We start from the raw sequence: 26641 nt of genomic DNA, 5'->3' as shown, positions 1-26641 counted from the left end.
TTGGATGTGAGCAGTGCCGGGCCAGTCTTCGGGGAGGAGCTGCGTTACGGACAGACTTGGAGGCTTCCGCCGAAGAGAAGAAGCTTGGAGGTAATGGCTGTCGTAAAAGCTAGTTATTTTCGGAGATTTCTGGAAACTTTCGAGTAAAGGTGAGGAAAAGAAGGGACTGCTGCTTTGCAGTAAAGGGAAAGGAATGTCGTTTTGTGGGAGACTTTGTTTCTGTGAGGGAATTAATATCTGAATTTGGTATTCCTTCAGATATTTTAAAAGTTCACATATTGAAAGTGGGGGAGGTGGTGATCAGATTACACCTGCGGAAAAAATACTTCATGAGGTTACCAAAGCTAACTTCTGAATAGACCATTTTAGGTTTTAAACAAAAAGCAGTGGTAAGATGGGATAAATGGTGAAACAAAAGTTGAGAAATTAATCTTTCTTATTTTGACCAAAAAAAAAAAAAGATTGTGATAATCCCAAATGAAAAATGAACTTAGTTGGGGGTGTTGGGTTTTTATATTACTTTGGTTGTATTTTGTTTCTAACAAATCTTACTGTTGTGGTGGAGTTTATATAGTAATCTGAAGTAATGTGTAACTGTGCAGATTTAAGTACTTCTGAAAATTAGGAGTTTGGTTATTTGTCAGGGGATACTCAGTGCCTTAAAAGAATTGCTTTTTTATGGATGTTCAGAGGACCATATTTGTCTACATCTCTACCTATCAGAAGAATGATGTATTTCTAGTTTTACTATAATCTGAAAAATATCTGAAAAATCATAAGCTAAGGAATAATAGACATATGTTAACATAGTGAAACACAACAGTGTGTCTAGCAATAAAAGATGTCTGGGGAGAAGAAGAAAGGAAATTTTCCACTTCTTCTTTCTTCCACATTTCACTTAACATGTATTACCTGTGTCAGCATAAAGAAGAGAATTTAAAACACGGAGGAACTACCTTCCCCCAAATGTGTAAGCGTATATAAACATGGAAAGATCTTCAAATATATGGGTGAGTAAATGCAATCTCAGATAGTACATTCTAGTATATCTATGATGAGGGAAACAGTCAAAGGGATTAGACTCAAATGTAAGAAGTAAACAATTCAGTGGTTGAAGTAATGATGGGCGTGTATTTTCTTCTTTAGATTTTATGTATCCTTAGATTTTTGGGAAACATGTAATGGAGCTGAGAGGGAGCAATCCGTTTTGTTACAGATATTTAAATAGACACCACATTCACTCCATTGTCTTTACCTGGAGGTGGATCTGAGAAGGCTGGTTATCTGGTTGCTTGGGATTTTCTTGCAATTCTGATATTTAGACTATTGTCCAGATGGTGGTTCAAGCAGAAGGTATGTATTTGTATTTTGATGTACTCTTAGGAAATAATTCAAAAAATGTTTGAAACATATTATAGAATAGTCACATAGAATAGTACATCCATAATGTTGAATACTATGCAGCTGTGAAAAGACTAAGCTAATGCAATGAGCTAAATAATAAGATAAGGTGTCTATAGTATATTCCAAGAATAAACAAATTGCAGAATGACCTGCATCACATTAATATATGCCAGAAAAATCTGGAAATACGCATGCTACTTTATTATTTGAGGATATAGGTATAGTTGGAGACACAGAACACTTCAGTCTTCTATATATCATATTTCTCCATTTAAAAAGTCTTATTTTGAAAAGAGTAAGCTAGAATAATTTTCACTATGAAAAAATGGGATCAAATTTTAGAAATAGAGACAACCCTTGTAAAAGTAATTTGCAACGAGATAATGTAAGAAAATATTTATTGATGTGGAGAGATGATCAAATATGTTCTTCTTTAAAAACCATGCACATTTATAAATATCTGTAGGAAAAAATCTAGAAATATAGAGAGCAAACCACTCTATTTTGACCATTATTGTGGAGATTTGCTTTCTTTGAAAAAAGATGAAGATATACAGTATGCATGAGACATATCATAATAAAAACATGAAAATCAGAATTATAATTCCATTTTTGTCTAACACAGTTCTTAAATTGAGAATGGAAAAATCTAGAAGCCCAAAAAGGCTACTGTCTGGATAATTAGTTCCCACCCTTCCCTAAGGCAGGGTATCTGCAGTTCTGTTTCTGGTCACAAGATGGCGCTTGCCAGGTGTCCTAAATTTTCTCCAGGCAACCATTTTTATGAAGTGGACAAAGCAATGAAACATATTTTTCATTAGCAGATCATGAGACTGTATGTGCAGTGTGATTTCAGTTCTGTTGAAATCTTTCACATATATAACAGAAAAAGGACCCACACGAGGACTGAGGTGAGAATTCAAATAGAAAGTATTTTTATTTAAGTAGCTACAAAGTTTAGATATAGAAGACACAAGGCAACTGTTATTTCCCTTCTTTCCTGTCCCCAAATCATACTTTTCATGAGAGAGCTTATTTTAGTATGAATCAAATCATAATAACCCAAAGGGTAATAAATATGGCATCTACATCACAGATGAAGTTTCACCTCCTTCCTGCGTTTCAGCATGATGGGCCTGAAAGTTTTGTCAGGGAAATTTCTTTACCCCTTTTCCATTTAATTGGTTTGATTCCTTGTCTCCCCTGGGACAGTCTAGGTTGATATCAGAGATGCACATGACCTGAAGGATCTGCATGTGATGCCAGTTGAGCCCCAGAAAGGCAGTGCGACCTCAGAATTGCTGAGCAGAAAAAAGACTGCTGGAGAAGTAGCTGGAGTGAGAATCAAGACAACCAGATCACAGGACTGGACCTTCCATAATCCACGTGATACTGGGTAAAGTTCTTGTTTCATGAAATACTTCACGTGAAAAACGTGTTGAGAACTTAGGGTGTAATTTGTTTTGCTTCCCACTGTAACCATAGCATTTTGAATTAAAAGCCACATTTCAGGGATACCTGGGTGGCTCAGCAGTTGAGCATCTGCCTTTGGCTGGGGTCATGATCCCACGGTCCCGGGATCGAGTCCCACATGGGGCTCCCTGCATGGAGCCTGCTTCTCCCTCTGTCTCTGCCTCTCTCTCTGCATCTCTCATGAATAAATAAATAAAATCTTTAAAAAATAAATAAAATAAAAGCTACATTTCATATTAAAATTATGTCAGGTCAAAAATTAGCAGTACAATTTATATTGTTTCCCATCCTGTAATTAAGAGTCATAGCTTCTTGTTTGGAGGAAAAAATCTCATCTGTTAAACCACTGTGAAGAAAACTGTGCAAGAGTCTATTCAGGTATCTACCTGAGATTTTAGCCCATGGCCTGACTCTCCATTCCTTGACACCACATACTAGATAACATAGTTACAGATTCCCTAATACCTGCTTAAAGTCTTCTGACCTTAGACATCTGTATACTCTCTTGAATAGCACCTTATAGTGGTTTGACATTTAATTCGTTCCCAACAGCCGTCACAATTCTCTCACTCCCTAAAGTCATACACTTAATGAGGTTGATGCTGAGCCCTATGATCTTTGTCCATGAGATTGCTTTGGACCAGACAGGACAGCACCAGCTGCATAGAAAACCTAAAGCCGAACATTCCCTGGTGATAACCCAGTGGGGTCCCAATGGCCCAAATTATCCAGGAACACAAATAATGTCTGATACTGCCAAAGCCTCTCATGCATACATTCCCTTTTTATGGTACAATATAAATAATAAAGAGGATATCGGGTTTATTATCATAATACTTCTTTTCTGTTTTTGTTCCTTTCCCCCAAAATATATCCCATGTCTCTAACCTTGGTCAATACTATTTATTCTTCTGATTTTTATCTTACCTTCATTCTCATTGTCCACATTCTTTCTGCTTAGCAAAAGTAAATTCTTTATCCAATCCGTTTTCTTGTCTTCTGTGTTTTAATCTAACTCAGTTGTCACTCATTGAAAATATTTTATTCAGGCTATTTTGTGAAGTTTCAGAGGGATAAGTGGTTACTGCAGGTGAAAACCATTTACTAGCCCTAGGAAGAAGTTAGTGGTTCTTTAAAAACACCACTTCTCTAGAAACACAGACAGCTAAAACCAAATAAGTGACATAAGGATTTTCCTAGCATATTGTATATCTCTTGATTGATTTCTTGTCTCTATCTGGTGGCACTAATTGAGCATGTGCAAAATCAGTTTCTCTGTGGTTAAATTAGGACTTCTTTTGCCCCCTTTCCCATACTTCCTGTCTCATCTGCCTCTTACTACACACTTAAACAGGTAACAAACTCTTTTTTTTATTGTGCTATTAAATATGATTTAATATTTAGACAGCCTAGGTTAATATCAGAGATATGTGTGACTCATGCATCTTTCTAAACTATGCTCTGTAGTGTGGGGAGATAACAACTTAGCATAGTTGTCAGAGATTTGATATTTTTCTCTCCACTGAGCTAATGAAGGTCTCAAACCCACGACTGCCTGCCTGCCTGCCTGCCTGCCTGCCTACTTGCCTATTCAAACCCTTCAAAAATGTGACTGTCATAATGCCTCCATGACAAATTCTTAAAAACTAGACATTGGAGTCTGCCAACAGAAATCCATATCTCCTCACCAAAGACCCTTTGATATCCTTTATTCAGGTTGGTTGTGAAAACTCAGAATAATTTTCACCCAGTCTGATCCTGCTGTTATATGTCTCTGGAAGAATGGCTTTTTCTTTCTTTAGAGGCCTCAATGCAAACAGTGTTTTTCTCTTGTTTGCTAATTACAGGAAGAGCTGTGTCATACTGCAGCTCTGTTTCTCCAACCTGAATAGTCAGAGGTGGCAGGAGGCAGGAGTTGTGTTTACTTGTTCACTGTGCTAATGGATGGGGTTGTGAGGGTCTTAGATATATATATATATATATATATATATATATATATATATATATATATATATCTTTGTTTTTACCTAGCATAACATTATCTTAAGAGAACTAACCCCCTGAACAATCTATTGGCACTGTGTAGGTTTTAGCACTTCCCGGGAAACAACAGGTCTAAGTTAAAAAAATCTAAATTTAAATATTACTTTCTTGAATATTTTGTGAACACGAAAGCCCAACAAAAGAGGATAGAAAGATGATTTTCCCATATTGAAGTAGAAGTTACAAACAACAATAGCAGAAGAACAAGGAATTGCCAAATGTAGATAAGGGTGGAATGAACTGGGGGCATTTGTCTATCCAACAAATGACTTTTGACTTTCAGTTCCTGCCCAGGAATAGCTGTATCTTTAAGGAGGGTGCTGCCGGGCCCTGTGACACATAACTACTCCATGGCCAAGTCAATGCTATCATGCAGACATGGTCAGGGCAAAAACATAGTGCAGCAAAACATTTTTTAATTTGTGTGTAGGAGTGTGGACATATGGGAAAGATGGAGAGTTTATAGATAAGTATGGTAGTTACTAAAGGTGGTCATCATTCACCATTACGCTCACCAGAAGAGACATGAAATTACACAAGGCTCATTCTGGGGTTACATTCACCAGTTTCTTACAATCTGAATATAACTCACCTCATCCTTGGTTCTACCAAAAAGAGTCCAGATTCCAAGCCCAGGAGGCAGTGAATACTGGTGGAGAGAGAACACATCCCTTTGTTTCAGAGTCCGTTAGATTTTGGCTTTAAATGTGTTTTGCCCTCTTCCCAGCTTCATGACCTAGCACATGAGCAAGAGCGCCCATTTACTCATTTTCTGGTCTGCTGTCTATTGTCTCATTTCTTCGCGTCTTTGTAAGCTAAATTAGGTAGAAAAATCTCATTGCTGTTTATGTTTGCATCACTTTGATTATTAGGGAAGGTAAGTATCTTTCAATGCATAGTTCACTTTTAATTTTTATTTTGAATGTTTAAGTTTTGAGAGGCCCCAGTGAATAGCACTTTCCTTTCTCCACTGAACAGATTGTACAATCAATATAAAAGAAATATAGTTGAAGATGGGAGCCAAAATGTCAGCTTTTGTACAAGGGGAAGAGAAGTTGCAGGGCATTGATTATTGTGAGAATCAAGTAGGCCTTATAACACCACATTTAAACAAATCTACTGAACAGCTTAGAAGGTTTGAAACTGTACAAAAAGGAGGGGGTGGGAAGGGCACCTTTGTGGCTCAGTTGGTTAAACGTCTGCCTTTGGCTCAGGTCATGATCCCAGGATTTTAGAATCCAGGCCCACATCAGACTCTCCACTCAGCAGGGAGCCTGCCTTTCCCTCTCCCTCCCCCTGTCACTCTGTCTACTTGTGCTCTCTGTCAAATATGTAAATAAAATCGAGAGAGAGAGAGAGAGAGAGAGAGAGAGAGAGAGAGAAATTCATTATTGTAGTTGCATTACTTGAGTTTGCTCACAGGAAGTATAAATATTAGGAGCAGGGAAGAACTATTCCTTCAGAATATTGTGAATTGCATATTTATATCCTTTGCTCAAGTTTTTCCACCTTGCTGTATATTTATTATTCATTTGGAAGCACTACTTTAGATTAGAGATTTTTTTAATTGAAGATGGTCTTGTGAAGTTTGTTCTTCTGTTTTCAACTTTGGTTTATGTGTTTTTACTGGATTTTTAAAATTTCAGTATATTCAGATACATATGTATTTTCCTTTTAAGCATTTTGTTTGACGTTTTAAGGTTAAGGAATGACTGTACTTGAAAAGGAAAAAAGTAGAAAACATTCTGAAGGGGATCCCTGGGTGGCGCAGCGGTTTGGCGCCTGCCTTTGGCCCAGGGCGCGATCCTGGAGACCCGGGATCGAATCCCACGTCGGGTTCCCGGTGCATGGAGCCTGCTTCTCCCTCTGCCTATGTCTCTGCCTCTCTCTCTCTCTCTCTGTGACTATCATAAATAAATAAAAATTAAAAAAAAAAAAAAACATTCTGAAGGATAAATGAGGCAGCCCGAGTAAAAAAAAGAGAGAGAGAGAGAGAGACATACCATGTCCCAGGGCCAGAAGAATAAAATTTTAGAGATTTAATTCTTCACAAGATAATATATTAATTCACTGCGATCGGAAAGGAGGACTAACAGGTCTTTTTTTTAAATATAATTGATTTATTCATGAGAGACACAGAGAGAGGGGCAGAGACATAAGCTCCCCTGCAGGGAGCCTGATGTGGGACCCAATCCCAGGATGGTATCATGACCTGAGCCAACCAGGTGCCCCCTAAAAGGTCTTTTTGTTGGGCAATGACCAGCTGGGTCTTAAAATCTTGTAGAAATAAGGTGCCAGAAAAGGCAAGAAAAATATGCAAGAGCTATTTTTAACTGGGCCTTTATTTTATGATGAAGGGATTTGCTACATCTTTTCAGGAAATCACCTTACCTCTGTGGTTTGAATGGAAATTAAAGAGACACATGTTGCCATTTCACTTTCAAGTCTTTTAAAAATGAACGTTTTTCCCCTTTAAGTGAATTTCAGTTAACTTGGCGATTCTCCTCCCTCTAATTGAGGGAAAGGCCCCCTACTTTTCCCATCACAGGGAGGGGGCGGAGCCTTCTCTGAGAAGCTTGGAAGTGAGCTGTGCCTGGCCAGTCTTGGGGGAGGGGCTGCATTTCACGAGGCTGCAGCTGACAAGAAGCTTCAAGGTAATGGCTGTCTTAAAGCTACTTATTTTCTGGGAATTTCTTCGGGGGTTTGGTGTTACGGTGAAAAAGAAAAAAACAACAACAACAACAACCAGACATTGTTGCCTGGGAGAGGTAGAAATGGAATACGGTTTGGGGAGAATTGCTGTTATGGTGACAGAATCAATCCCATGAAAATTTAGTTTCTCTCGATATTTTATGAAGTCCACAGTGTGGGAATGGGCGATCAGATTACAGTTTCTAAATTAAGACTTAAGCGAGAGGCATGCTGTTCGTGTTAATTTTTACATGGCATTCCATGTTTCTATTTTTGTTATGGATTGTGTTATATTTTGATGTAAACATTTATTATTCTACACAAAAAGTAACTGATTGAAAAACGTAAACATCAAAAGTGATTGACACATACAACACAAATGTAAATGTACAGGGACGAATGTGGAAGGGATTCAGATATTCTGTTGAGTGATAACATTTGTGGAAAATATATGCTTTTTCCTTAAAGAGAACTAGACTCCCATGTTTACAGTCATCATCTCTGAAGTGTTCAGATTACTAGGGATTTCAAAATACATTTTTATTTGGTTTCAGCATTTTTAGAACTGCTTGATTCTGTGATTATTTTTATAATGAGAAGAGCACAATGAAGCTGCAACAGTGTCCCTGATTGGTTTCAGACACATAAACATTCACAGACACAATGACAGACATGCAAACATACCCCCCTTGTCTTTTGCCAATAGTGGAAATTTTCCTGGACCTGATCAGGCGTGTAGCCTGGTTGCTGTGTTGGCTACCACCCTGCATGTGTCCTCCTTGCAACTCATTCTTTCAGACCACAGGTATGGCTGTGGTCAGCAAGAACCATTTTCCTATATCTATTAAGTTTATTTGTGAGACAGGGTATTTGCATTACTTCTATTAAGCAGTTTTAAAAATATTATGTGGCACACTGCATCCATACAATTGAATGTTACATAGTATGAACATGTAGTGATTCAGAAAATGTCTGAGAAGTAGTATTAGGTGAAAAATGGAAATTGCAGAATGTCAAGCACTGTATTGTGTCCTTTAAACGTAAAAGACTGCTTTAAAAAAGTATGTATAACAAAAATCACAAAAAATATAAGGCTACCAGCTAATGGGATTGCGTGGTTGGAGACATAAGACAGTCTTTTCTATCTCTGTGTCAAAATGATCTTCAATATATATTTAGTCATTTTTTAACAGTAGCAGAAAAAAGTTTGAGCTAAAATGTTATAAATTAGAAAGGGAAATTACATTTGAAGTGATTCATAAAAAAATCACAATGAGAATACTTATTGGGAAAAACTTTCAAACCATGTGCTTCAGCATGGTAAAAAACTGGTCTGAAATTACATGCATTCATGTGTATTTGTAAATAAATATTATGGAAAAATATCCAGGAAACAATAATATTAATTATTTTTCTAGAATTATACTTTCTTTTTACAAATCACATCTTTTCAATTTTTAGTAAGTATGCAACTTTTTATCAGACCATTGGAAGTAGGACATCAGCATTCTATTTTTTGCATAATGCATAACAAAACTCTAAATTTGAGCATGGTATATTCTAGAAGCCTGAGAAAACTGCTGGCTTGGCAGCATATAGTTTCCCACCCTTCCATAAGAAGGATCTGGTAGTAAGAGTTCAGTTCTGCAACTGGTCACAAGATGGCGTTTGCCAGATTTTCCACATTTTCTCCAGGCAACTTTATGAAGTGTGCAAACAAAGCCATGAAACATATTTTGTATTACCACACAATGAGACAGCATGTAGAGTGTGATTATAGCTCCATTGAAGAAAACTGTATGTGTCTAGAGGAAAAAGCTGCACATAAGGACTAATGTAAGGACTCAGCATTTTTTAAAAAGCAATTACATAGAATCTGGCCTATGGAAAACACAAGGCAGTTGTTATTTCCTTACTCTTCTGTCCTCACCTCACCTCACCTCATCTTTTCCTAATAAAGATAATATCAGCATGAACCAAATAATAACTGTGTCGTAGAGAGCATTTCAAATAAGAACAAAAAAAGACTATAAGCATTGCATCTATATCATAGATGAGATTTTTTTCATTCCTGTGTTTCAGAATGACAGGCCTGCTAAAATTTTGTAGGGAAGTTTTTTACACCTTTTCCATTTAATTGATTTGATTCCCTGTCTCCTTTGGGACAGCCTAGGTTAATATTGAAGATACACATGACCTGGGCAATCTGCATGTGATGCCAGTTGAGCTCCCTAAAGGCAGTGCAACTTCAGAAGTTCTGAGCAGGGAAAAGGCTCTGTGGGACAAGCACCTAGAGTCAGAAGACAACCAGACCCTCAGACCAGATCCTCCACGATCCACGTGACATTTGGTAAGTCTCTTACCATTTCATGTTAAAAGATGGTTGAGAATATGTAGTACAATTTATAATTTTTCTGGCTCAGTAGCCATCACATTTTAAATTATGAATCATAAATTCTAGTGTTAGGCAAGATTTATCTTAAACTCCTATAAAAGAATTATACAAATGGAAGACTTGGAAGTCTCTGCCAACTACCTGACTCTCAAGAAAGCCTTGAAAACTATCCTGATATTCAATAGGCATTATGGCAGTTGTTCCAAATATCTAACTCCTAAACTCATCTTCTTAATGAGGTTATTGTACTGTTGTCTGAGTCCCAGAGACACAAACCGCAGTATCTGTGTCTGACTGCCTTGGGTAGATAGGACGACATTGGCAGCTTTATAAAGTTGAAATTACCCAAGGGGTTCCTGGGTGGCTCAGTTGGTTGAGTATCCAACTCTTGATTTTGGCTCAGGTCATGATCTTGGGGTCATGAGTTGGAGCCCCGCATCAGGCTCCACACTCACAGCAGGGTATTTGCTTCTCTCCCTCTCCCACTGCCACTCTCTACGTAAAATAAATAAATCTGTAGAAAAAAGTTAAGATTGCCCCAGAATAAACATCAAGAGGCCCCAAAGTATCAAATAATAAAAATGGTGTCCCAGCACGTTCTCCAACACCCCTCCGCATCTCCTACCATACACACCCTCAGTCATTTCTTATATATAATAGGTATAATAAGGATTTCATAGTGGGACATTATAGAACTACTTCTCTTTTTTCTGAATTTTCAAATATTTTTCCCCAAGTGCAGTATGTTTCTTTGGTGCCAGGTATATATATTCATCTTTTTGTATGTCTTTTCCATTTTCCTTTGTCCACCTTCCTTTGCCTTTGACAACAGAAATCCCCTTGCTTATTCTCTTTTCTCTTTGCCTTCCCATTAAGTGACTTTATTTTTTTACTATATCCCATTCAAAATTACTTACTCAAGCTTCCTCACAAGTTTTCAGGAGGATATGTATAAACACTGAATGAGAAAACTATTTAGTAGCCCTAAGGCAATAGAGGCCTCTAACATCACAGTTATTGTGGCTACCTAGGCAGTCAAATGTAGTCCAGTGACCTAAGGATTTTTGTCAGCGGTTCAGAGGTCACTGAATGATTTCTAGTCTATAGCCAGATGTACCAGTGAATCTCACACAAACACACACACACACACACACACACACACACACACACACATTCAGGTCTTCGGTAATTCATTTTGAATTTCGGTGATTTTATTTTGCCTTTCTTATGTTCTTATCTATTCCTTGATACACACATTATGACTGTTGCTGACCTTTTACAAATTATTTTAACTGATCCTTCTCTTTGTTAATCCCAAAAAGAACACTATAGTTTAGTCTCTCTACTTCAATACTCAGATTGCCATTCTTACAACTGAAAAAAAAGAATACTCAGATTTCAGGACAGCTTTGTTTGCTTTGTGCTATAATGATGAAGTTGTGAGGTCCTCATCAGCCTTTTCTTTATTTTATTTCTTTTGATATATTTCCCATCCCATCATCCTGAATCTTAATTTCGTAGCAGCTTTAGCCATTGACATGGTGTAGGTCTTGGCATTACCTGGGGAATACAAAATCACCAGACATGGCAGGTTTATCTTCTTGTGACCTCTAAGTCCCTATTTGTTTGGTTTTTTTTCTTTCTCTTTTCTTCCTCTCTATCATCTTCACATATGTTTGGCCAGAGTTGATGGAGTCCCTTTGGCTCTGGCAATGATTCACTATCTGACTAGTCTTTTTCTTTCCTGGCCTTTTTATTATTAGTAAGTTTTCTTCTGATGTTCTTCCTCTTGAAGTGTGCTGGCATTCAGCCAGTGAATATTAATAAGATTTTAACTTTGTTTATAGCTAGTTTCAGCTATTTGTGCCTATGCCTTAGAGATCATTCAATATTCTGTATATCCATTATGTATCTACAATTCTTTGCTTTACCAGTGCTCATGCCCCCCTCATGGTTTTTATGAGTGTTCTAACTGAACCATTTCCACCCTTTTATATGAATCTTGTACACTAAAAATATTGATATTTGCTTATTCTATAACCATGCTGTCTCTCATATGTTATTTGGCTTCTGCTTTCTGACTGAGGACATAATTCTCAACCAGATGTCTGTCTCCAGGTCATAACACTTGGCTTCTACTCCTTCCTTTCTTTCCATTCACATAGTTGAGTGGTATGTGAGAACTTCAGTGTAGTTAAAGGCTCTGCCATAGGATAAGCTTCACAAACTGTAAGGTGCTGATGTCATCTGGATTCTTGACATTTGTCCCGTGTTAGCTAACTTCTAATGAAAGAGATATTCAGTGAGTATATAAATTTACAGAAAGAGACACATAACTGCATTAAAAGTCATGTATCTTATGTGAGCCCTCCAACATTTTAAAGTAAGTTCAGAAATATAAGTTAGCAAAACTTAAAAATATTAAAACAAATTGAATTTCTAACATATTCTTTTTATTCTCCAGAAGATATTTTTACATGTACCTGGTGGTACCCACAACCTTTTTTGGTAATCATGATCCAAAGTACAGATCACACTCCTATATGCACCCCCATTGCTCTCACAATAAAATACAAACTTTTTATATAAGTCATATTCTGATTTTGGATGCCTTTTTAAAGCTCAAGTTTATTGAGGTATAATTTACACAGAGTTAAATTCACTCTTTTAGGTGTATAGTTTGAAGAGTTTTGACAAAGTCTGTAGTCATGTAATGACCAATAGAGTCAGGCTATAGAATATTATTATAATTCCAAATTGTTCCCTCTTGTCAGTACAAAATGTTCCCTTATAGTCAGTACTCTTTACCCTGATTCCTGGTGACCACTAATCTAATTTCTATCCCTATAGGTTTTTATTTTCCAACATATTTTATAAATGGAGTCGCATAATATATAGTTTTTTACTTCTGTCTTCTTTCACAGAAGTAAAAAACTGATATTTTTTTCATGATGTTTCTGATATTTACCCATGTTGATATATGTATCAGTAGTAGTTTATTTGTTATTCTATTATTCTACAATTTGTGTATCTACTCACCAGTAGATTTGTAATTTTTGCTCATTATGATTAAAGTTGTTATAAACATTCTAGAGCAGATCTTTGTACATAAGTTTTTATTTCTCTTGAGTAAATACCTAGGAGTGAGATTCCTGAGTTATATGGTAAGCATGTGTCCAGCTATATTAGAAACTGCCACACTGTTTTCTGAAGTAACTGTGGTATCTTGTATTTTCAACAGCAATGTATGAGTTCCAGTAGCTCTGCATCATTGCCAGCAGTCGATACTATTAGTTTTTTTTCTCTTTGTAATATTAGCCATTCTTATAAAGGTGTTAGTGATGTCTTATTGTGGTTTTATTTGCATACCCTTAATTACTGTGTTGAGCATCTTTCAATGTGTTCATTTGATATTCATATGTCTTCTTTGATGATGGTCTTTTTATATTGGGTGTCCATTTTTCTTGGGTTGTTAATCTTGTTGGATTATAAGAAGTTTTTTAATATTCTGAATAAAAGTTCTTTATTAGATATGTGTTTTGCAAATATATCCTCCTGTAGATTTTCAATTTATTTTTTAAGAGAAGTTTTCAAGTCCAATTTATCAAATTTTTTATGGTGTACACTTGTGTCTTAATAAATCTTTGTGTAAATGAAGGTCTCTAAGGCTTCCTACTTTGTTTTATACTAGAAGTTTTATAGTTTCCACTTTTACATTTAGGTCAGTAATTCATTTTGAGGTAAATTTTGTGTATGGTCTTAGGTAAGCAGTCAAGATGAATATTTTTACATATGCTGTCCAATTTTTCCAGCACTGTCTGTTGAAAAGACCATCATTTCTCCATTTAATTACCATTGTCAAGAATCTGTTGACCATATTTGCTGGTCTATTTGTGTTTTATTTATCTGTATATCTATTTTATACCAATAATATACTATAATAATTAGTAACTGATAACTAATAATATACTTGGTTGCTATAGTCCCTTTTTTAGAGGAGGGAGAGGAGCAGAGGGAGAGGGGGAGAGAGAATCTTAAGCAGGCTCCATGCCCAGCACAGAGCCCGACAGAATCTCACAACCCTGAGATCATGACCTGAGCTGAAATTAAGAGTCAGACAATTAAGTGACTGAACCACTCAGGCCCGCCTTGATAGCTTTAGTCTTAAAATCAGATAACATGAATATTCCACTTTGGTATTTCTTCCTAAAAGTAGTGTGCCTATTCTGGTTCCATTATTTTTCCATATACACTGTAGAGATATCTTTTTAATTTCTACAAAAGGTCTACTGGGATTTTGGTTGAGATTGCAATCATTCTGTAGATATATTTGGAGAGACGTTACATCCTAAACATAGTTGATCTTTCAGTCAATGAACATGATATATTTCTTCACTTATTTAGGTCTTCTTTAATATCTTTCAATAATTTTTGAGGTCTTTGGCATACAAATGTTCACATATGTGTTAGATTTGTCCTACTTTAGTATTTCCTGTTTTTATGATGCTTTAAATGGTACTTTTTAAAACTTCCAAATTTTATTTTATAGAAATAAATTATTTTATATTGACCTTATATCTGATGATATTGATAAACTTCCTTACTAGGTCTAATAGCTTTTTTTGGTAAATTCATTGGTATTGTCTACATGGATCATCATGCCTGCAAATAAAGACAGTTTTATGTCTTCCTTTCCCATATGTATGCCTTTAATTTACTTTTCAGGCATTACCGTATTGGCTAGTGTCTCCAATATTGAATAGTAGTGGGTGAGAGTAGACTTCCTTGCTTTGCTTCTGATTTTAGGAGAAGACCATTCCTTGTGCCATCATTAAGTATGATGTTAACTTTAGGCTTTTTAATAGATACCCTTGATCAGATTGAGGAAGATCCATTTAATTCCAAGTTTTCTGAGCTTTTTTATGAGTGTTTATAGTATTGTGTCAGATGCTTTTTTCTGCATCGAGATGATCTTCTTCCTCCCTGTAGTCTGTTGATATGGTGAATTACATTGTCCTGTCCAGCCTCAACCTTAGGGAGGCCCTATGCAACTGAACCTTGAGGCTTGTGCTTTCTCAGAATTCTTTCCTCTCAGCATGGTAGAAAACCTCTGATTTGTACCTGGAGTTGGTCTTTGGTGAGAGATATATCCCTGCCCCTTCCTCATCAGTAGCTGACCATTACTTTTTATTCATGTAGAACCCTCAGCCTAAGGGTTTCCTGCCCCACCTCAAGGGCAGAAATTTTTCTACTTCTATACTCCCCCTGGCCCCACCCTCCTCCAGCAGCAAAGGATCTCTTCTTTTGTCCTGGGAATGGGAAAGTTTTCTGTCTCCCCCTCCCTGGACACATAGGTTTTGCTTCTACCCCTCCCCAAGAAGCAATGGATTTTTATCAGTGCCCAGGAGGGGAAGGTTTGTTGCTTCTCCTCTAGTGCTTTCAGGTTTTTGCTTCTCATAGTAGAAGGGTTTGGATAAGTGTGTGGGGCTGTGTGTCTATCTACCAACAATAGCTTATTGCCTCCTGCACCTCATCCACTGACATAGGCTCTTTTTGATCTCCTGCTTTGTCCCTAATCATGTATGCTGCTTCTGGTTAAGGACTGTGAAAAAGAATTTGGCAGTGAGTGAGTGTATAAGTGTCTGGGATGTCAAATATTCCAAACTACAATAGCCCATTAAGAATGAAAAACTTCATTAAAATTTCAGCTGATTTCTTTTTACCTGCTTGCATGACAGCCACCTCTGTCCCATGCTTTGCCAAAGGTGAAACACTGCATGTGTCCCTCTTTAATGGGGCTGATCGCCCTTTGTAAGTCAATTTACCAGAGTTTTCTGATGGAATCATGGAATTTTACAGTTTGTATATCGTCTAGATTTTTATCATTGTTTACTTACGGGTGACACTCTCTAGTCATTTTTTTATATCCTAAGTGGAAGTAGAACTGGTACTTTCTAATAATGTATGTATGGGTTATTTTTTCTCTGTTATTAGATATGCTTTAGGAAGAAGCAGATGATTTCTAAAGCATATTTATAAAAGTTGATTTTTATATAATGGTTACTAAATTTTTCCACTTGAATTTTATTTTTAAAATTATGATCAGTTAAAATCATAATTTATAGTATCATATATAATACATGACACTTATTTGGATTTTACACATGTATAGAATCATATAATCACTACCACAGTCAGAATTCAGAAGAGTTTCATTACCCCACAACTTTCTATGCTGTCCTTATATATAGTCACACCTTCCCCCTCCCTATAATTCCTGGCAGCCAATGATCATGTCACCATCACTATAATTTTCTCTTTTTGAAAATGTTGTACAAATGGAATCATACAGTATTGTGGTAGACACAACCTAAGTGGCCCACCTCCTTCTGTAATTCCCCCTCTTTAGAAGTGTGGGCAGAACCTGTGACTTGTTTTTCTAATCAATAGATGGTATGTCACTCCCATAACTATATTAGGTTATGTAAGACACTTTTATGTTAAATTAGATGCAGAACCAGGCACAAGATTTTAAGTTCCAGTGACTCCCAATACATAACTATTTAAAATTCATTAATTAATTCACCTATTCATACAGGCACTTTTACAGAGCATTTTCCATTTGCAGTGAGATAGGTACAATGTATTTTAGTGATTATGAGCATGGACTCTGGAGTCAAAATATCTGGAGTAAAATTCCATGCCCATGCACAAATACTCTCTAGATATTCTGGTAAATATTTGTTAACCTGTAAAGCCTTATCTATGAAAAGGGAATACTCATAACACGTAACAGGAGTTTGTGAGGATCAAGGGAGATCATGTATACAGAGCACCTGGCAGAGTATGTGGCACATGGTTAAAAACACTTCTGGGGGCAGCCCCAGTGGCTCAGCGGTTTGGCGCCGCCTTCAGCTCAGGGCGTGATCCTGGAGACCCAGGATCGAATCCCACATCCCCTGCATGGGGCCTGCTTCTCCTTCTGCCTGTGTCTCTGCCCCCCCCCCATGTCTCTCATGAATAAATAAATAAAATATTTAAAAAAAACACTTCTGGCTTCTACAGTCTTTGACATTATTATGAATAATACTACTGTTGTTATGTAGAATGAGTTGGTAATGAAACTCTCCTCCATGACATAACCATCTGATTATTAAATGAGATAATATGTCAAGTGCTGGGAACAGGTTTAGATAGTATTATATCTATAATTATTATCTATCTTCATTATAATAACAGTAGTAGTAACAGCTTTTGTTATTATTGGCTATCATTCTTCTCCCCTTCTTTCTATAGAAGAGTGAAATGTAAAATATTATCCAAAGAATTATTTTTTCCTTTGCATTTTGTTTGGAAAATAGTAAGGGAGTGTAGCATTTCCTGATTTATGTGCAATATAGAAAATAGACAAATAAAAGAAATTATGGTTTTGATGTAATGATTGTACTTTAGTTGCATTTTTTTCCAAACATGTGAAATAAGAAGACAGAACAAGAAGTATTTCATTATAAAATATATAATTAATTATATCTCTTTATTTAAATAAAGACATATTTACTTTGGCCTGATGATCCTCTTTAAATTATATAGAAATATTTTGAAAGCTTTAAAAAGATTAATTCTGTAATACAAATGATATTATTTTTGTCAGTGATTGCAAAATCAACTATTTTGGCCTGCTACTAGAAAGACTGGAAAACACAGTAACTTGGATAAGATAAAGTTTATTGTGTCACTAAGTTAAAGTGATTGGAATGAGCTGGCCCCATTATTCAGGGGTTCAGAATTTTTCATCCCTAATGAGTTGCATCCTTTCTCACTTGGTCCAGAATGACTAGATGAATTATATCATGGTCAAATTCTAGGGAGGAAGCAAGAGGAAGAGGGAAATCGAAAAAAGCCCAAGTTGGCTGTTTATCCTGCTTGGAGGTCCCTTCTCTGGAATCTTTACAAATATTTCCATTTACGTTCTTTGGCAAGAAATTCCATCATCTAACCATGGCTTATATAGTAAGGGAGTCTGGGAAAAGAAATATTTTAAGAGTTTATACTGCACCCTGAATGCACCTGGAGTTCTGCTAATGCAAACAGTGGACTTAGGGTGAGCAACTAGAAATTTCTGTACCAGTCATTATAACTATGATTTTTTTTACATAATAAAAGCTACGTTAAATACATTAAATAAATAAAAGAAATCTAGAAAAGATGGAAAGGAAAAACTTCTTGTGGCAGAGAGGATTCTATGGGGTTCACCAAACTGTTTCATTTTCCTCCTGAGTCACAGGGAGACTGCCTTCCCTGGTCTCTATGGTAGTTTTATCTAGTTGACTGTGACCAGCAGTGATGTTTGCCAGCCTTGCACCTAAAACCTGCCACAGGATTCTCCAGTCTCCCTCTTCATAAGATTGCTAGCCAGGTGCAAAGAATGCAATGGAGGATTTAAAGGCTAAAGAAGATGGTACAGCCATAGGATGGAAGAAGTTTGATTCTCTTAACGACCGCTTAGAGGAGTGATCCCTCCCCATTCTAGCCATTTGACGACCTACACTATGACATCAGGAAAATAAACTTCTGTGGCTAAGACTCTGAAATTTAGGAATTGTTTCTAGTACAGAACATTACATACTCTAATTATTAGAGTCCTCAATAATATGCCAGTCTAGATATAATTTTCATTAAATTATTGGTACTTATTGTTCCAGTATTAAAGCATACTTATTTATAAAGGTGGATTTTTCTAATATATATGTTCTATATTACATGATACAGAGGCCAAATAAAACAAGTCATCCTTAAATATCTTTATTCCCCAAATTATTATTAATGATATATAAAATTGGTTTTCTAAGTTAAATCAGAAACCTAAATTTAAAATCAATACAGGAGAATTTTAATGAAAAAAATTACAAAATACATTTCAGACATAGAAATAAACAAAGACATGTAAATTTTTTGACATGTAAATTTTTTAAAAATTAATTATCCCCACATGAATTGCCTGAGAGAAAAATACCAACAAAATAAAAGAAGGAATTTCCAGTTATTGATGAGGGTATGTGAAATGGGTATGTTTCTGCCAGACCAGTGATTTTTCTGCCTGTAGTCAAAAATATCCATTTTGTGAATAATTCTCTGAAACTTTCCTAAAGCATTCAGTAGAAGAACTGAATAAAAGGAAAAGACTTACTATGCCCTGAAAACAGAAAAACAATTTTTAAAAAAAATTTTTTTTATTTTATTTATTTATGATAGTCACATAGAGAGAGAGAGAGAGAGAGGCAGAGACATAGGCAGAGGGAGAAGCACGCTCCATGCACCGGGAGCCCGACGTGGGATTTGATCCCGGGTCTCCAGGATCGCGCCCTGGACCAAAGGCAGGCGCCAAACCGCTGCGCCACCCAGGGATCCCCCAGAAAAACAATTATAAAGAAGCCATTCTTTCTAAAATAATGTGCAGTTTTAGTGCATTCCCCATCAAGATCTTAATGAGCTGTCTTAATAGAAGTTTATCAGCTGGGTTATAAAATTTACCTACAAAGGTAAGGTGCCAGAGAGGCAAGGAAAAAGAAATATTAGGAATATTTTAAACTGGATTTTTGTTTTTTGCTAACAAAAACAGTTTGCTGTTTTTGGTAGTTTGCTAACCTCTTTTTTTATCAAAATATTGCACACCCTCAGAGTTGAATGTTAATTAAACAGACACGTTGCCATTTCAATTTAAACTTTTTTGGGGAAATACACCATTTCTGCCCTTTAACACTTCAGCGGTTTTATTTGGCAATTCTCCCTTCTCTAATTCAGGGAGGCGCCTTCTGTCATCCCCAACAAGGAGGGGGCGGAGCCTTCTCTGATAAGCTTGGAAGTGAGCTGTGCCTGGCCAGTCTTGGGGGAGGAGCCGCATTTCACCAGTCTGCAGCTGACAAGAAGCTTCAAGGTAATGGCTGTCTTAAAGCTACTTATTTTCTAGGGACTTCTCAGGGCCCTAGATTAAAGATGAGGAACATAGGGAGGGTGGTCTTAGAGTGGTGAGAATGGTATGTACTTTTGAGAGAATTGCTGAGGTTTTCAAGGAATTGATCCTTTGGAAATTCTCTATCTCCCAATGCTTTAAATGTCCACAGTAAGAAAAGGGGTGATCAGATTACAGCCTCTATATTAAAGCTTCTGTGCAGCATGGCCGTTCATGCTGATTTATTGACTTGGCATCCCATGTTTGTATTGTTAGATATTCTGGTTACTCTTTGAATTTGGAAGCATTTATTAATTGGCACACAAAAACGAAAGACAAAAATATTTGACCGCTTAGGGAAAAAGACTCCTGTGAATTGATTGCCACATAGGAGGGCTATGTATATGCAATCTGCACATGGTATGGAAAGGGGAACATGTATGTAGTCGAGTGAAGACATCTGCACATATATATCCATGTGTATATGTGTGATTGGAAGAAAATCCGGGAGGAAAAAAAAAATGCCATGGTAGCATTTCTGGGTGGTCAGGTGACTATTTTAATGTTATTTTTCAGTCTGTTTCAGCATCTTTATAGTAGATTTCCCCATGATTATTTTTATAATGATGAAAGAAAAAGCTGAAACAACATACCCATTTTGTTTCAAACACATAAGCATTCACAGACACATGCAGACATGCAAACATATCCCCTCTCCTTGTTTTTTGCTGATTGTGGAAATTTTCCTAGACCTGATCAAATATGTAACCTGGTTTCTGCGTCAGTTACCCTGTTTGTGTCCTCCTTGCAACTCAGTCTTCCAGACCACAAGTATGGTTGTGGTCAGCAGGGCTGTGGTCTGACAATGAGATAGAGTGGTTTATTTCTATAAGCACTTCTTAGAGTGATTATACAGCTGGGTGTAGTCATACAACAGAATATACTATATATCTGGAGAATAGAAACAAAAGCTTCTACATCTAGTGATTTGAAATGTCTGAGAAAGAATATGAAATGAAAAAAGCAAATTATAGCATAGCATTTATCATGTGATCTCTCTTAAAATGAAATATGCTTGTTAGTGAAACATACATATACTACTACTGGACTTGCAACAAGTCCTGGAAAAACATGTCTGCCACAGTATTAATTGGGATTATTTGTGTGGTCAGAGAGACAGGGCTAGCTTTACTGCTCTCTATTTCAAATACTCTTACTATATATTTATTCATTTATTTGGTTTACATCATCAGGGAACATATTGACATAAAATATTGCAAATGTGGGAAAAACCTCATTTAAAGCAATTCATAGGGCACCTGGGTGGCTCAGTGGTTGAGTGTCTGCCTTTGGCTCAGGTCGTGATCCTGGGGTCCTGGGATTAAGTCCCACATCGGGTTCCCCACAGGGAGCCTGCTTCTCCATCTGCCTATGTCTCTGCCTCTCTCTCTGTGTCTCTCGTGAATAAATAAATAAACTTTTTTTAAAAAAGTAATTCATAAAAAAATCTTGTGGAAAATCCTTATTTGTATGGAATGATGTTCAAACTCTTCTCTTGAGATCTGACGTTGGTTTGAAGTGATATACAATCATTTATACATGTAAAAAAATCTGTAAAGGTAGAAAATATTCCTAGTGAATATTTGTATAGAGCTGTACTTTATTTTGCATATATCTTTTTATATCTTTTCCATTTTTAATCAGCTTCTGGATATTTATAACCAGAAATATTGTAGTTGAAGATATTATAATCCTGTTATAATCCTACACAACAAAACTCTTTAGCTTAGAACAAAAAATTATAGAAGCCTGGGAAGGCTCCTAGCTGGCTAAATGTAGTTCCCACCTTTCTTTCATGAGAAAGATCTGAAGGTGATGGAGGCCCTGTCTGCACTTCTTGGGAAGGCTGCAGTTCTGGTTTTGGTCACCAGATGGCACTTGCCAGGTTTCCTGAATTTCTCCAGATAACTATTTTTATGAAGTAGAGCGATGAAACATATTTTGTATTTGTGAACTGAGACAACATATCAAGTGGGATTAGAATTCTGTTGAAAAAGATATATATGTTTAAAGAAGTTAAAATTCACATGATGATCGATGTGAGGATTCAAACAAAGGTCTACAGTCTGGCTCATAATAGACATAGGGCAATTGTTACTTCCTTTCTCTCTTGTCCCCACCTCAATTTTCCTGAGAGTGATTATTTTAGTATGAACCAAGTAGCATAACAGTGTCAAACAGAGATAATTTGAAATAATAAGAACAAGAAGGAAGATAAATATGATACCTAATTCACAGATGAGATTTCATGTTAGTATAGCCTTCCACTGCTCTAGGTATATAACATTACGGGCACTAAAGTCCCACAGTATCTAATAACAGAATCGCTGACACACCACTGCAATCTCTTCCACATTGCCACTAATGTACATAAATTTACTCCTTAATATTCATGTGCAATAAACAAGTGCATGTTCTTGAATTTGAGATATTACAAAACCATTTCTCCATTTATCCCCCACCTCACGTTATGTTGTTTTCTCCTCGCCAAATATTGTTCTTTCTTTTACGTCTTCTCTGTTTGCAATTGCTCACCTCACCTCTGCTTTGGCAAACCAATTTTATTTTCTTATACTTTTCTTCTTTTCTTTTTCCCTATTCTAGTATCCTCCACATTGTCCCATTCAAACAACGTGTTCAAGCGCCCTTGGGAAACTCAGCTGGAGAAGAACAGGCCACACAAGCAGTATACCCTTTATGGTTCTAAGAAAAAAGAGGCTTTGATTAGAGTATTGCTTTTGGTAGAAACTGCCTTAGCGGTGTCAAGAATAGCCAGACACCTCAATCTCTGAATAGTAACCTCTTGGTACAAGTATCTAAATCATAATGGAAGCCGAGTATGTCCTGTGCAATTGGAAAGACCAGTTATGGCCGGCTAAGGTTTTGTCTAGATCTGAAATATCATCAAACAATAAGAGAAAAAAGACATTTTCCCTAGAAGTTCAAATACTCTCACTGGATGAAAAAATTAAAGTGGAAAGCACAGAAGCAAAGATTCTAAGTAAATCTCAAATTGAAGCCCTTGCTTCCTCACTAGCAGCACAGTCAGAAGGCAGTGATCTACCTATAGAGGAAACAGCCTATGAAAGGTCACTAAAAGTGGCACTGGATATTCTAAATGAGAGAACAAATGTGAGTCAGGCAAGCAGTTCAGACGAAGAAGCAACCACTACACTGTCTCAGAATGATCCACAAAAGCTTTCTGATTCATCCCCTCGTAAAAAGTATCGGAAGCATGAAGGAGATGAAGGAGACTTACTGAAGTGTCCTGAGGAAAGTGAAAATGCAGCATCCCTGTTAGTAGCTAACTTAGAGAATAATGATTCCCAGTATGATGATAAATCACAAGTGCATGCAACCATTGATGCTCTTCCAAGTGAAATGGAAACAAAGTTATCAGAAAACCCCAATTGGTGCGAAACTTTTCCTTCACTTTCAGAAGATGATGATGAAAAGGAAAGCAAGAAAAAGATTGATATCTCAACAATTATGCCTTTGCATTCCACAATCAAAGAGGAGGATGCATATATTAAAGATGAAAAGTTCACTCCAACTTTGCTGTCAGACACCTTCACTGTGCCCAAAGCAGTGAAAGAGGAGACACCAGACGTTTGCCCAGAGACCATGGCTGTTTCCACTGAATCCTCTACCTTCTCAGAGAATATTGAAGATCCTGGAGAGGGCCCCTCAAATCCGTGCTCAGATACCAGCCAGAATCAACCTGTGGAATCAGAAGCAGGTACCTCGGCATCCTCCCAGCCTTGTTCACAGGAATGTCAGGTTTCATTTAGTGCCTCTAACCATGCCCTGGATTATTCACTCCTTGTGAATAATGAAAGAAGTCTTCAGAGACTGGATTTTGAAGAACTTGGGGAAGAACTTCAAGCTTCTGATAAGTCAGCACAGGTAAATTCTCTCTCTTCCATATTAGATGACAATGAGGAAGATGAAGAACTTCCACGCTTTGTTTTTAATTATGAGCCTCGTTCATTTGAAACAGGAATGATAGTCTGGTTTAAATATCAAAAATATCCATTTTGGCCAGCAGTGGTGAAAAGCATCAGGCGAAAAGAGAGAAAAGCCAGTGTGCTTTTTGTTGAGGCAAGCATGAATCCTGAAAAGAGAGGCATTAGGGTGCCTTTTAGAAGATTGAAGAAATTTGATTGTAAAGAGAAACAAGCACTAGTGGAAAAAGCCAGGGAGGATTACAGTGAAAGTATTGACTGGTGCATCTCCCTGATTTGTGACTACAGAGTTAGACTAGGTTGTGGTTCTTTTTCGGGCTCTTTCCTTGAGTATTATGCTGCTGATATTAGTTATCCAATTAGGAAAGTAATCAAACAGGACACGTTTAGGAACTTATTTCCAAAGCTGCAAAATGAGAATCCTGCAGAACAGATGGTTGTGACTTCCCAGACCAAGAAAATGTCCTTCCAGAAAATTCTTCCTGACCGAATGAAGGCTGCTCGGGACCGAGCCAACAAGAACCTCGTGGACTTCATTGTGAATGCAAAGGGAACAGAGAATCATCTTCTAGCTATTTTAAAAGGCACAAAAGCATCCAGGTGGCTGAAGTCATTTTTGAATGCAAATAGGTTCACTCCCTGTATTGAAACATACTTTGAGGATGAAGATCAGCTGGATGAAGTGGTGAAATATTTACAAGAAATATACAAACAAATAGATGAAAAAATGCTGACTCTGATAAGAGATGATAAAATTAAATTTATCCTGGAAGTTCTTCTGCCAGAAGCAATCATTTGTTCAATTTCTGCTGTGGATGGATTAGATTACAAGGCAGCTGAAGCAAAGTATCTAAAGGGACCATCTCTAGGATACAGGGAAAGAGAATTATTTGATGCAAAAATCTTATTTGAAAAGAGACGGAAACCATTAACAAATGAAGCTCATTAAATCTCCTGAGAGTCCAAACCATAATGGGAAACTTTAGTAGATATTAGTTTTTAAAAAATTGCTCAACCATTCTAACATATATTTTCCAGATATGGGAGAGTTTGGGTAATGCGTTCACCTTTTTTTTGCCATCTCTAGGATTTGCGAATATTACTACATCTTTGTTTCCTTTTCTTACGCTTCTTCAGAGTCAGTTTTATTAACAGATACCAGCAGTTCTACTTTCCCATACATTGTTAGAATGCATAAATCCTAAATTATTTTTAAGGGAAAGTACTGTTTTGTTTTGGGTTTTTTTTTGACATTTTTATGTCTATGCTGTATAGTTAAATACAGTGTGCACAATCATTTTAATATTAAAATTGCACTGGTGTTAGATATTAAGGGAGATAATTAGAAAAAAGTCTAAAGAACATCACTTATATTTTTTTGCTTAATTTTTATAAAATGTTGGGTTTTCTCTTAAGATAGTTGAATTATTTTTCCTGCCATGCTTATTTATTTTTGGAAAAGAAATAACTTTGAGACATGGAACCAAAGATAGAGAGATGTTTTGCTATATATTATAACTAACTGCAATTGCTTTTGCAAGAGAAACAGTCTGGAATTCGAAAATAAAGTTAATAGATTACCTGCATGCAGTCCATATGTGTGTGAGTAATATCTCAGCATGCAGAAAATAATTTTGGCAGCCTTGAACAGGATTGTTCATTTTACGTTTCCCTGAAATTCCATTTATGAGAGTGTCTGTAATTCAATAGCTGAATGGTTTCTTAAAACAGGCTTTCGGCTGTCTTTATTACTAACAGTGACTGTGTACCTTAATATAGCCTTCTGACCACATGTGGAAGGCAGCTAGAGTCATTGTATTCCTGGTCTGGCTACTCTAGATGAATGAGTCCAGGCTGATTGCTTTAGAGCCCATCTAGTTTGATATAAACTATAGAAAATGCAAGCACTTTGTTCTGAGTCTTGTATCTCTGAATACATAGTCATTTGTTTCAAACCAAGCAATCTTCATCATCCGGCTTATTCGTAAAATAGTTCTAGTTGGTACTAATAATATGATTGCCAAACAGTAAGTCATTCCAGGCTACTAGAAAGAGTAGATGGACCAGAATCTGTGAATTTGGAAATGGGCCACAGGAAAAGCCTCCATTTGAGGCCAATGTTGACAATTATCTGAGTATGTTTTAAAATACACAATTAAAAGTTAATGTTTGAAGCCAATGAATTGTTTATTCTAACTTGAAACAAGACTTCAGTGAGAATAAAAGGAGAGCTACTTTATTTTAAAACTTTGACATAAAAATAAATGCTAAAGCTTAACATGAACCTGTCTGCATTTTTACTGAGACAAGTGTCACTCTTGGGTTTTTATTATGTGTACACATGGCCACATGTTTATGTAAAATTTGCAGATGTTTGATGTTTCAATTTGCAATAAAGCTATTATATCTTTCACCTTGGGTGGTCACTTTGTCATACTTCAGTTGTGCAGCTACATAAGTGATGTTTCTGTAACAAAAAAATACACACACACACACACACATATATTATAATTTGTTTGGAATTTTTGCCTGTTGTAGTTGTCATAAGTTTAACACTTGTTATATGTTATCATTCTAAATAAATACTCATTATCATGATTGATTTTGTATTATTTTAAAAGAAAGCCATCTAAACTGTTTAAGTTTCAGATTCCATAGAAC

At 36.5% G+C, this 26641-nt stretch overlaps 1 protein-coding gene across 10 annotated transcripts; it reads left to right on the top strand.

Moving 5' to 3' along the window:
• Window positions 1-26393, top strand: PWWP3B (PWWP domain containing 3B). Of its 10 annotated transcripts, none has more exons than XM_077889103.1 (7): window positions 10-149; window positions 1217-1353; window positions 2622-2800; window positions 7398-7574; window positions 9780-9961; window positions 19808-19940; window positions 22620-26393. In XM_077889103.1, exon 7 carries the CDS (start codon window positions 22842-22844, stop codon window positions 24927-24929), a length of 2088 nt encoding a protein of 695 aa, XP_077745229.1. In that variant the 5' UTR covers window positions 10-149; window positions 1217-1353; window positions 2622-2800; window positions 7398-7574; window positions 9780-9961; window positions 19808-19940; window positions 22620-22841; the 3' UTR covers window positions 24930-26393. The 10 variants fall into 10 exon arrangements, with proteins under 10 accessions (XP_077745233.1, XP_077745225.1, XP_077745230.1 ...); XM_077889101.1 differs by having other exon boundaries at window positions 2617-2800; XM_077889105.1 differs by lacking the exon at window positions 1217-1353 and adding an exon at window positions 922-1010 and having other exon boundaries at window positions 32-149; window positions 2617-2800.
• Window positions 26394-26641: the final 248 nt, after the last annotated feature.

This window comes from Canis aureus, chromosome X (genome assembly GCF_053574225.1).
Source record: "Canis aureus isolate CA01 chromosome X, VMU_Caureus_v.1.0, whole genome shotgun sequence".
NCBI classification, from domain to species: Eukaryota; Metazoa; Chordata; class Mammalia; order Carnivora; family Canidae; genus Canis; species Canis aureus.
This window is presented reverse-complemented; position numbering and strand designations above follow the sequence as displayed.

Bases quoted from the DNA above. Each gene is read 5' to 3' on its own strand.
- PWWP3B (XM_077889107.1), top strand. From the start codon at position 22,842: ATGGAAGCCGAGTATGTCCTGTGCAATTGGAAAGACCAGTTATGGCCG.